Genomic DNA, 13,545 nt, shown 5'->3' on the forward strand with positions numbered 1-13,545 from the left:
TTAGGGTTTTGAAAGATCGATTTCACAGTATAAGGAGGCTGTAAGTAAGCCACTTCTGAGCCACTTTTACACTAACCTGGAATAGACATGGTTGTGTCGGTTGGCCACATGCTTTCCCATTTGCAAACAGATTCACCTAAGGGGGAATGGTTGTATGGGTAGTCTGTAATCAGATACTGATTCAAAGTTGTTTGAAGTCATGGGGGACATCAGTGGGATCTGCCAAAAATTCACACCAAGTGTGCAGTTGTAACCCTAACAGTTAAGAAATAGAATTTCCCTTCAGAGCCAAATATTGATACGGTAATGGGGCGTCTTTTCTCTCATTCCTAGTCTCTGTAGTGTGTCATCTACAGTTTCAGACACTTTTAGACAGCTACACATTCAGGCAACTTTCTAAATGGAAATCAGCTCTGTACTGTGATTAATTCCAGGATACATAATGCATGTTAAAACAGGCATCCTAGAAGTCAACAGCTCTTTCCTTAAAACTAGCTTGACACAGATGGATACGTACATTATTAGCCTTTGAGCCTGGGACCTACCCCACATCGCTGCCTTGTCCTGAGGCCAACTAGGACACTTCCCTCAACCTTTGATGAAATTTTAACATTTCTGACTTAGCATCTTGGATTTTGGAGAAATTCGGGCAGGACCTTTGATTTCTAATAACAGCCTGTGTTAACAGTTCATGAACATCTTTAGTCCTCAAATCCCTGCCCAAATCTGGCTCAGTTCATGCTTTGTTCTCCAGTCTTGGCTTAATGTAGCTCATCTCTAAATGCTTCCACAGTCTTATTTTCCTTTCTAGGAATCTCCAAATCAGTCTCCCTTCCTCCCTCCCTCTCCTTCCTTCTCTCTCTCTCTCTCTCTCATTTTCTCTCTTGCATCTAGTGTCCATTTTCTTCTATATCCAAACAGCTAGAATTCTTCTGTAAATGAGAAAGAAATTGAATTTACTTAACAGGCTTAAGAAAAAGGTGGGTTTTTTTTGTTTTTTGTGTTCTTTTTGTTTTCTGTTTTTTGGGGGGTTTTTTGCACACACAAATGGAAGGTCCATGAATGGCTTTAGTTCCACATGTGGTTATATCCAGATATTTAAACAGTGTCATCAGAAAACATCGCTCTTCATCTCTTAACTCTGCTTTCCTTTATATTGGCTTTACTTTCAGTAGACCCTTCCCTCATGGTCATTCCAAAATGCCTAAGTTCATATGTTCAAAGCTTTATAACCTTAACCCAAAAGTACTGTCTTAAATGCAACAGTTACAAATATATATATATATATTAGGATTAAACCTTTTGGATCAACTTGAGTCATACTCTCATGCAGAAATCAATCTCTCTGACCAGGAAGACAGAACACACTAGATGCCCAAGTCTGGGTCACATGCCCATCCCTGGAGCCTCGAAGATGCACTTAGGCCCATGCACTCAACCACATGCACCAAGGAACGTCAGGTAATGTTATCAGAAGAAGATGAAATGGAATCAGACAGGTCAAGCCAATAGGCATCCACCATAATCCACCTTCAACTCTGCCTAAAGGAAAATATCCACCATAATCCTTAACGTGGGATCCAGCTCTCACTGTGATTTCATTCTGCTTTCCTCTTCTGCTTCATTCCTCCTTGCTCCCCACTTCACCAACACACTCTTTTCCCAGATTGCCATGTTTTCACTCTTCAGTAACTTTGGCTTATTCCCCAGAATTCACCTCTTGCCTGACTTCCCTCACTGGTCAAGCTAAGCTGATACTGCTCCTACAGCTTTCCACTGCACGCTACACTTAACTTGTTTTTTTAATTTGAGAAATATTTCATATTTAATTTTAACAAATATTTAATGACGACACACTATGGGAATACCCTCTATGCACTGGGTATAGTCAGCAATGAATAAAACGAAACCTTTCATTTGGATAAGAGAGAAAGACAATGAGCATCATGCACACAAATACCTCACACCAAAACAATGAACAGGACCCCCATAAACACACATAAAATGCCAGATAATAAAAGTGCTATAAAGAAAAACAGAAGAGGCCTTGAATGCAGACTCTTTTCTCTTCCACTTTTGGTATTCCAATGCACGTCTTAGAGCTTGGCATAAATGGGGCACTTATATGATTTTAAAATAAGTGAACTAATGAATTAATGAATTAATTATAAAACCAAATAGGGTGCTCTTAAAATTCATGTGTAATTGGAAACATTTTTTCCTATTATATTCCTAGTGTTACAAAAACGAAATTTTGAAGCCCCTCCTAAAGTGAAAATTGTTTGGTACCTTTCAAAATTTAAAAATCTATATAGTAAATATATTCAATGAAGGATATTTATTTTGATTAGGGAGAGTCAATAGTGATAATAGGTGTGTATTATTAATAGATCGCTTTCAACCTATGTTGATACTTTTTCTTTTAGAGAGAGGGAGGTGGGGGCAGAGGCAGAGGGAAGGAGAGAATCTTTTTTTTTTAATTAAGATTTTATTTATTTATTTGACAGACAAAGATCACAAGTAGGCAGAAAGGCAGGCAGAGAGAGGGGAGGAAACAGGCTCCCTGCTGAGCAGAGACCCCCCTCCCCCAATGCAGGGCTCGAACCCAGGACACTGGGATCATGACCTGAGCTGAAGGCAGAGGTTTTAACCCACTGAGCCACGCAAGCGTCCCGGAGGGAGAGAATCTTAAGAAGGCTCCAGCCCAGCACAGAGCCTGACAGGACATCCGAGGGCCACACAGGGCTCAATCCCACAATCCAGAGATCATGACATTAGCCAAAATCAATCAGACTCTTAACCAACTGAGCCACCCGTGCACCCCAACACTTTACTCAGCAATTCCTTCTCCTGAAATCTCTATATTAGAATCTAAAGTGTTTGATAACTCCAGTCTGCCTTTACTTCATCGTATTCTCCACTTGGGAGGAATAAAGTGTATATGTGCGTTGCTGATTATCTAGGAAACCATGGCTAATACAGTAAGAAGATCATAACTAATATGATACGGTAACAAGGACTTATCCACATAAGTGCAGTATGCCACAAACGCCAAGACAGTCACACACACATTGACATCACACACTATAAATATCTCCTTTTTGAAATATGTGAAAAATAATGGTTACTCTGACCAAAATCCCTGTTCTGTTTATCTGAAGAGCAAAACGTTACTGAAGAGATTTAGGATGACTATTTTAAGAGGATTCGCTGAAGATGAAGCCTAAAAAATGGCCATTATTTGCATCATTCACAATTCAATGAATTTGCTGATTATAATGCATTATTTAATTACTTATTTATTTATTTGACAGAGAGAGAGGGATCACAAGTAGGCAGAGGGGCAGACAGAGAGAGAGAGGGGAAAGCAGGCTTCCCGCTGAGCAGAGAGCCCAATTCGGGGCTCGATCCCAGGACCCTGAGATCTTGACCTAACCTGAAGGCAGAGGCTTAACCCACTGAGCCACCCAGGCGCCCCTGCATTTTATATTTAATTGTAAAAAGCACTCATCTCAAATACTGGGACTCCCTAAGCCCATGTATAAAATGATCTTATGTATAAAATAGTTTGTTTTCTTGTTTTTATCATTCTCTCCTCAAAGCTAATAAATTCCCACTCACAACAGCTTGAGAAATTACTCCCCAACCTTGATGTTACATATCTCTCAGGCTTGAACAGCGCATATTTGTAATTCATTCTTAGCTGCCTGAAATAAGTTAACTGCTTTGTGGATTTTTAGGCATACCAAAATCAGCTAGGGCCCTTGGAATGCTTGTGTAAAATGCAGACCGAGAAGACCTTAATTTACGATGAAATGGGCTCAAATATTTATTTCTAACAAGCTTCCCAGAAGATTCAGATGCACAATAATGTCTGAGAATCACGACCCTAGAGATTCTAACCACTTACATGTCCTTGGCCATTGAAACTCAAACGGAGTTCAGACAGACGACTCCACGTCTGGGTTTCAGAGTTCCTCATTCTATAGACATTTGCTCAGCCCCTCCTTCGCAGTATCAGCGTCTTTTCTGGAAGAGCACAGGGGATACACAGCAATAGACAACGACAGTAACCAGTAACGAAAGAGCAGCTGCCCTCCTGAAGCTTACAACTCAGCTGAATGACAAATGTGTAAATAAATACATGGTATAAAGGCAAATGATGATAATGATGGTGGCGAAATGATAAGGAGCTAGGCAGGTAGCCATCTGAGGAAGATCATTCCAGGAGAGAGGAACAGCAGGTGAAAATGCCCTGAGGTCTTAGGAGCGTCAGGGGCCAGCCAACAAAAGACCAGTGTGGATGGAGCAGAGAGCTCCAGGGGCAGGGTGGTAGGAAGTGAGGGCAGAGATCCCTGCTGGAGCTCAATCACGGGGTGCTTTGCAGGTTTGGATGAGAAATCTGGATTTTATTGTTTGTCTTGGAGGGTAGCTAGATTTAAATGGAGGAGACATGGTCTGGTTTACATTTTTTAAGTATTATTCCAGCTGCTACGTAGAGAAAACACCACCGAGCTTCCTTCCTGGAAAGAGGAAGATCAATTATGCAGTTAGACATGATGATGGGGAAAAGTGGTCAGAATCAGGCTGTGTTCAAACGTAAAGCCATTTGAATCTACTCATACACTGAATGGGAGAAACAAGGCAAAGAAAGGGGGATCCGGGAGAAATTTATCTACCTGAGTAATGTTCTGGAAAATTGCCACTTGTTTCATTTACTTCTTTTTCCTTCTCTAATTCCTATATAAGAGAGTGCACATTTGTTTAGATTAACGTAGGTTTGCCCTGTCTTCTATAGCTTCTTGAAAGGACACTAAAGTTTCTGCTTCTACCACTAGTTGTCAGGACATGGCAAAGAGACACGCAGATCATCTTCAGCAAAGCCTCCCATCCTCCTCCCACCAGCAAACCAAAAGGTTTCAGGAACTTGAGATGAAAGGGTTGCCATCTGGCAGCCCTGGTGAGAGCTGATGACTGACAGCAACAGCAGGAACATGATACATTCTATGAGCAGGATGGATGGGCAGATGTGAGACTTGGCTCTGTGGCTCTCTACTCCCTTCAGGTAAAGGCAGCCATTCGCACTGGACAACCTCAATTAAATAGACTGTGGGCTTCTGAAGGGCAGCTCCTCCTGTTCGAACATCCCTCTACTTGGCTTCGTGTGCTGTACTTCAGAACCACTCAGTAAATGTGAATCTAATTGAATTGGCTAGCAAGAAGGAAATAACTTTCTGTTTGCAAAGTAGATTGAGCCCAGAGGTATTTCTCAACAGGGCTTTAAAACTGCCACTGAAAACAAGATTATATTTTATTCCAATTATACTGAAATGAGTTCTGCTATATTTACATATGGAAAATATCCAGAACAGTTCAATTCGGTGAGTGGCAACATTTTTTCACAGCCTAAGGCACCGTTTGGGGATGTTAGGGATGGAGAGAAGGGGAGAGGGAGTAAGACGGAAGGAGTGGGAGAAAGGCTAGCCCCAAGCTAGAAAATGAATTGGTACATTTGTTCAGGGTTCTGTTGAGGGAAGAAATACAGCCACCACCTCAATGTTTTAGTCATTTGGAAATCACCCTTATGATCTTTGCCATACCATTTTGTCAGTCAGAATTCTCCAGAGAAACAGGACCAATAGGAACAGAACCAACATACGTACAAAAAGAGATTTATTTTAAGGACTTGGCTCATACAATTATGTGTGAGATCTGTAAGGCCGGCTGGAAGTTCAGGCAGAATTTCTGGTGCTATCTTGAGGCAGACTTTCTTCTTCTCCAGGAAACTTCAGTTTTTGCTTTTAGTGTTTTTCAGTGATGGGGTAAAGCCCACATCATCAAACGGAATCTTCTTTATTTATAGTAACTGATTAGAAATGTCACAGCTACAAAATACCTTCACAACAACCTCTAGACTAGAGCTAAACTAAACAGCTGGCTGAGTAACTTAGCTGAGCTGAGACCCACAACTTACCACCATACCCTTTTATAGGCTGTGCTGTCATTCATTCATTCATTCATTCATGTAGTAGATATTTATTGAATGCTCCCATGCCAAGCACTTTTCTCAGTTCTGGGGAAACAATATTGAATTAGACAAAGTCCCTGCCTCCTAGAGCAACATTCTAGTGGGACACTGGGGGAGGAACAAGTTGGCCATGAAGAATTCTGCTCTATTTTCAGATTAAGAAACCTTTAAACATCCATGCAGAGCTATGGTGTAGGGTGTTCAGTAGTAAGGTCCAGGAGAAATAAGGGAATATACATTACTTTAAATTTTTCATTCATTATAATAAAATCTGAGTGTGGATGCACTGTTAAGAAAAACATGCACAAAATCACCAAGTTAGAGTGCTGGCTACATCTTTCCTAAGACACTAAAATCAATATATACAGATAATTTGTTTTCTTCATAATGCTACCTGATTTTTTAAAAAACTAATTGTAGAAGGAAGAAGGACACTGCCTGTTCTCCTCCATAAGAAGGTAAGTGCCAAGGGTTCAGAACCTCGTGTGTTTTTGCTATCTTCGCAGAACTGCTCTGTCCTCACATCTTAAAACTAAGATATTGTGGTTGGTAAGTGCTGCACTGTAGGAAGGCAGGAGAGGGTTCACCAGCTGGAAGCTGGCTTGTTCCTCCCCATCTCGGGTCCTTACTGTGTGAAACCCCAAGCTTTCTTTTATATGAGAACCCCTCCAATATTTGCCTGTGGTCAGCACGCTCTAAGGAGACCCTCAGGAGGGAAGAGGAGAGAAAGGTTTCGCAGGCAGAAAGCGGATATCATGCTCACAAATTTCAGAAAAGTCTGTTGGAAAAAGAGTTAGTAACCTGAGTTTGAAAGAGGTCATACTATCCAGGAAAATATTTAGAACCGATTGGAGGTGTAAGGAGTCCCAGGGTTTGTTCAGCAGAGTAAAAAAGTAAGGGGGTTTATTATTTGAGATCTTTGAATTTCTAAAATGTGAGACGTAATGTTCTATTATTCATGGAGGGGTTGATTTCCTCGTCAGTGTCTGGAACAGTGCCTGACACATAGTAAGCACTCAGTAAACATTTATTGAAAAAATGAGCAAGGAATGAACAATTAAACATTTTAAATGCTTATCCATGGTATGCCTAAAAATTACCTCTTGGAGTGCATAAAATACACCTCCCTACTAAGGAGTGAGGTGAGGATGAACAGTTCGTGAGCCGTTGGGGCTGCAGTCCAAAGTCACACCCTTTGCTCCCTGTTATCAGTCATCTCAAGCTTACATTTCGACCATCTACCTGAAGGGGAAGAGTGAAGGTTTATTTGTCGACCCTCCTGGAGTCTTAATAACAGTTGTATTCATTTGCTCTAAATTTAGGTTTAATGATGCTCTAAACTTAAAAAAAAAAAAAGTCAGCGTTGTTAGTTGGAAGAATATGTCGTTAATATAACGTAGTAATTCACACGCACACACCCCCATTTAGATAGATTTATCTCCCCAATCATGGGAATCACAGAACAAGTGCAGGCCTGACTCACCAACCCAGCAGGTTCAACAGGCACATCCCTCACCACATTGCATCTTCTCTGTAAGCAGATCGGAAGGAGAAAAATACCCAGAACCCGTGGAGCCAAGTATGCCTGCGTCCTTGTCCCACATATGCCCTGTGGGGAGCAGTGCAAGAGGAGAAGGTGAAAAGAAGCTGGAAGCATTGATCCCTCAGTTTCCCTCCCAGGAACTGGAGTGGAGAGTCCCTTCCTTTAGGGCGACAGGAGGAGTGGGCAATGATGATCCCAATGAACACTTATTTCCAACATGAGCAGTGCTTTGGGAAATCTGTTTATCTGCCCTAGAAATCAAGTGTGTTGACATTTTCATTTGCCTCACGTCCTTCCGCTTCGAGGTTATGAAATCTTTGGTGTCTGGATCACACCCAGATGTTGATGAGTTAATCCCTTATCGACAAAGCAGCCACCACCTGGCCCCTCGCTGCTTCTGAGGGTGTGAGAAAACAATGACCACTTTCCCCAGGGACATTATTTTTGGAAAACTGTGCTGCTCACTGTGGATCTAAGGACACCTTGGGTGTCTTTATACGGTTGAGGGGGAAGGAAAGACACTCTTCTCCAAAGGGCAGGGGTTCAAGCAGAGCCCACCAGAAACCCACTGGCATCAACAGTGGCATTGCTGTCACGCATTCACATTATGAGGCAGCAAAAAGCTTAGAGGTGGGGAAGGAAAACTCACACTTCCGGAGAAACGTACAAGCACTCCGTCTCACACACATGCACGCTCATGCACACGCACACGTACACGCACAGTCTGTAACACTAGCTTTTAGGAGACATTCTAGACTGTGTGGAGGACAGAGACTGAAGATGGGTCGTCGCTGTTACATGACCCTTCTTAAATGTCCCCGATAAAGAACAGCATAATGTGGATTCAACTATGCAGCAATGCAATCAGCGTTCGTGAGTAGTTGTAGAACCGGATTGTTTTATATGTCACTTAGAGCTATGATGTCTAGCTCAATGCCAAAATATTTTGAGGGACCTGCACAAACTAATAAAGATCATGCAATTTATTGGCTCATTGGAGTCTGAACCAAAGTTAACAAAAATATCTTAATAAAATGTGCCTTTTGTACGACTTCTGTGTAATGAGGAGCATCTTTATGCTTCACTGGCTGATTCCAAATTCTAGTAACTTGTTTACTTAGGGAGATTTCATAATAATGCAACTTAATGATGCATACAGTACAGATCAAGTGATTCAATTTTACAAGGTTTTTTGTTTTGTTTTGTTTTTGTTTTTAGTATGCTGTGTCCTCTACCTAGAATATTATTCATAATAAGGACTGTCAAAAGTCAGAAACAAACCCTTGAGATTACCTGGTGAAAATCTTGTATTTTTAGATAAAGAAATGGATTTAATAACAAAATCAGGATGAGAACACAGTTTCCTTGTTTTTTTAAGATTTTATTTAGTTATTTATTTGAGACAGAGAGAGAATGCGAGAGAGCACGAGCAGGGTGAGGGGCAGAGGGAGAAGCAGGCTCCCTGCTGAGCAGGGAGCCCAATGCCAGACTCGATCCAAGGATTCCAGGATCCCAGGATCCCAACCTGAGCTGAAGGCAGACACTTAACCAACTGAGCCACCCAGGAGCCCCAAGAACACAGTTTTCAACTCTGCATCCTTTGTTCTTTCACCCATCTTTAAGGCCTAGGACAAGCCGCACCCCTTTATGAAGCCTTCCTTGACCCTCAGACTTTTAAGAACCCCTAATCATGATCTATGTTGTACCATTTAGCATTTGGTTAAAAACTTTTGTCACCCCCCCCAATTATATCTTACTCCTGTATCTTTAAGATTATTGTCTCAAGGACAAAAATGTGTTTTATGATACTCTATACTGAAACACCACAGTGCCTAGCAGAATGATATGCACCATGATTATCTCCTAAGGGACTTGTCCCTTTTCTAATGAATTCAGCACTTTGCTCCTTGTCACTTTAATGCCATCACCCTCTTTCATAAAGTAAACTTTCATACGTGTGACTTTTCACCCATATCCAGGTGCATGCACAGGCGCGCGTGTGCACGTGCACACACACACACACGCACATATCCCCAACACCTAGCACTGTCCCTGGCACACATAGTAAGTTCTCAATATTGTTTACAGAGAGAAAGAGAGAGAGAGAGGAAGTTGGTTTGTGAAGTTACTATAAGCAGGGAAGTACACAGGTACACACAAAAAGTAGGATTTCAACTGAGCCTTAAAGAAAATACACTGACTGGGGCGCCTCGGTGGCTCAGTGGGTTAAAGCCTCTGCCCTCAGCTCGGGTCATGATCCCAGAGTCCTGGGATCGAGCCCCACATTGGGCTCTCTGTTCAGCAGGGAACCTGCTTCCTCCTCTCTCTCGGTCTGCCTCTTTGACTACTTGTGATCTCTATCTGTCACATAAATAAATAAAATCTTAAAAGAAAATACACTGATTAACATGCAAACAGGAGGGAAAGTTATATTTAAGGCAAAGAATATCCTGTATTTTAATCCCAAATTGAGCACTTTTTCTTTGTTTAATCGCAGATCATTTACTTAAGCTCCCTGAAGCTCTATTTCCCTACCTGCTGAACTAGGATAATATTATATATTTTGTAGAGTTGTCGTAAGAAATAACTGAGTTGAATTATGCCGTAGGAATCAATAAATAGTAGTTATTAACAACAACAAAAGTTAATATTAACTCCCTGAATGAAGCAGCCGGTAGAAGTGCCCGTGAGGGCATAATGGGTAGCTCAATTAGGCTACAGCCACATGTTTTACAGACGGAAAGGATAGGTGGCAGTGGAGGGAGAGGCCAGATTGAGTCACTGTCTCACCTCCAAGCTTAAAGCTACCAAATGCATCATTAAATTCACTGCGGGGTGTGGTGAAGGCCAAGGACTAGGAAGCAGTCCTTTCTCAGTAAAAAGCACATTTTTTTTTTTTAATCAAACAAGACACGGGTTGTAATCTCAGACCTAGCAGTGGAGTGAGCCTGAGGCAGTTGGCTGTAGCAGGTGATGAACGATGGATATATACATACCCACCTCCATGATGCTAGGCACATAGCGGACACGCAAATTTTCGTTCTGTCCTCTGTGATGTACCAGCATCATATCCCACCACTCTTCCGTCCTCTCTTTTCTGTCTTTGCCTCTTCCTAAGCTTTACTCTTTCTTGGTCACTCATTTCTTTCATCTGCTTACCTATACCTTTGGCATTCGAGTGTTTACTGAGATTCATTTCCTATGAAAGCATTCATAGAGCACTTACTGTAACTCGGGCACTGTGCTAATAACACTAGATTCCAACACAGTTGCCTGTACTGCCCTTGGAAGTACTTCAGACTCATTTGCATGAATGAGCATGTCCTCTCAAGGTAACTTAGTTGACAAAGGGCATCGAGTAAAGTTAAAGAAAAGCCACATTGTAGGCCAAACATGCTCACATTTTCTATAGTTCCATAAATGTGTGTGGGCATAGCATAGACAAAACTCGGGCAATCTGGGATAGGTACCACTCGAATGGCAGGAAGCAACAATAAATAATAGTGGGGACACGAAAGTCAAAGTATAAGCCAGGCATATCCTTTTGACCCCTGAATCCTACTTTTGGCAATTTAGCCTGAGGAAATAATTATGGCGATGCACAAAGATTTAGCTAAAAGATATCTCTTGCAGGCTTGTTTATGTAACACTGCAAGTAAAACAAGCTTTAACATCTAAGGATAGATTAACCCAATTATGCTTTATCCATATAAGTAGTTAATAAGTGATATCTCAGAGGAATAATTATTACCATGGAAATAGGACCAGGTACACTATTAACCCACCAAACCAGACTGCAAAGCAAAATATACCAGGTGTATATGAATATATATATATATATATGAATATATATATGAATAGAAAAAAGACAGGAGGGCTAGCAGGATACTAAAAATAGTGAACGCTAAAGGTGAAATTATAAATTTCCACTTCTTATTTTTTGTGTTTCCTGTTTTTCTCATTTTACATACTTCCATGGCCACAGTTATAAATGATATAGGTAAGTATACATACATATAAATGATGTATGGATGAATAGATAGAAGGTAGATTAGACAGATGATAAACAGATGTCTGATAAATAAATAAATGGTAGGTAACAAGATGGTAGATTAGATACATAGCGGACTGCACAGTGGTAGACAGATGAAGGATTAGACAGATGAGAGATAGATGGTAGATTAGTTAGATAAATAGGGGATGAATTAAATAGGTAGATAGCAGATTAGCTAGATAATGATGGATTAGATAGAGACGGATATAGATGACGGTTTAGAGAGAGAAGACAAAGAGACCTTAGACAGGTGTTGGATTAGACAGACAGGTGGTAGATTAGGTAAACAATGATGAGAGCTACACAGAGGACAGATCATCCCGCAGTCCAGGAGGCACGCAGAGCAGGACGTGCAGCGGGACAGTCTCACGAGCCCCGCGCGGCGTCATCAGCCGCAGGTTCACGAGAACAGCCAGTGTCCCTCCGGCTGTGGCTGAGCGCGTCCCTTTCTCGCCAGGTCGACGCGCACGGCAACATTCTGCTCAGCACCCTGGAAATCCGGAACGAGACGAGCGGCTCGGAGGTGCTGACGGGCGTGAGCGAGCCCAAGGCCACCAGCATGTACTCGTACGACAGCGCCAGCATCCAGTACCGCAAGCCGCTGAGCAGCCGCGAGGGCTACGGGCGCGCGCTGGACCGGCACGGCGCGCACAGCAAGGGCCGCATCCGCCGGCGCGCCTCGCAGCTCAAAGTCAAAATCCCCGACTTGACTGATGTGAATTCCATAGACAAGTGGTCCCGAATGTTCTTCCCCATCACCTTTTCTCTTTTTAACGTCGTTTATTGGCTTTACTACGTACACTAAGGTCTGTCCTCATGGTTCGTAAACGACTACTCTCCTCTTGATTCTTAACCCCACAGGCGCCCCCACCTCCGTCCACCCCCCAAGCCCGCCGCCCCCACCCCCAGCCCAGCAGCAGCGATCCTGCTGTTTTTTTTGAGGTAAGAGATTCAGCCATCCAATTGGTTTTAGGCCTTGCGTATCAATTTTATTACTGCACCATGTTTACTTCCAAAAACAGAACACACACCCACACCCACACCCACACCCACCCACACACCCACACACACACACCCCAAAAAAAACACTATTTTTTTTCCAGTCTACTTTGGTCCAGGTTATCCGCTCTTTCAGAGCTCTAGTAATTGCCATGTTTACAAACACACACACACACCACACACACACACACACACACACACACACACACACACACACACACAAAGAGAGGAGTTAGATAGATCTTTAGCAGTCCTCCCTACTTTCCCTGGATTTTACTGATTTATTTTTTAAATGTGATTGAAAAGAGGACCTAGCTCTGTGCGCGCACCGCTTCCTGGTAAACTGTAACAATCTCATGCTGCCAAAAAACAACACAATTTCCAGGATCTCAGAAGAAAAAACAAAGCCATTGACAAGTTACAGATTTCCAGGAAGAAGGGGGGATAGAAGGAGCCTAGACAGGAAGGAAGACTCCCCTCCACGGCTCAAGTCCCTAAAACTCCCTTGTAGAAAGGGTCCCCGCTCCACGGGAGAGGAGGGAGGGATTGACAAGGGCGGAGGAGGTTGAGCCCCCCAAATCTGCCATCTTCACCTCACCGTTAAACTGGATATTCTGAAGGAAAACAAAAACAAAAACAAAAACGCTTCTTTCTCCAACTTGCAAGCAGATTTCAAATTAGCACTAGAAGCCATCCTGGTGGCCCTTGAGAACATTTTTCTTTTGTTGAGAATAAGGAGTCTGGGGCAATGGTGATTTCCTTAACTATTCAAATGAGCAGCCTTGAACTCATTTCATTGCCTCTGTGCCCTGAAGCCATGCCTGTGAATGTCCCCTGTCCCCGCTCCAGAGAGTAAGGGATGAGAATGGAGAAGGAGGGCTTCAATAATGGCAAAGTGAGCAATTTTTTTTGCTTGGAAAA

At 42.4% G+C, this 13,545-nt stretch overlaps 1 protein-coding gene across 1 annotated transcript in view; it reads left to right on the forward strand.

The window, feature by feature from the left end:
* GABRB1 (gamma-aminobutyric acid type A receptor subunit beta1) overlaps nt 1–12,430 on the forward strand; it is a gene marked incomplete at both ends in the record, with an annotated part of 378,486 nt that extends 366,056 nt beyond the window's left edge. The window contains one exon of the mRNA XM_080797621.1: nt 12,083–12,430. Coding sequence (XP_080653747.1) covers nt 12,083–12,430 — 348 coding nt within the window. The remainder of the gene's footprint in view (nt 1–12,082) is intronic.
* Between the last annotated feature and the right edge of the window lie 1,115 nt (nt 12,431–13,545).

Source organism: Martes martes, assembly GCF_963455335.1.
Source record: "Martes martes genome assembly, chromosome: 2".
NCBI classification, from domain to species: domain Eukaryota; kingdom Metazoa; phylum Chordata; class Mammalia; order Carnivora; family Mustelidae; genus Martes; species Martes martes.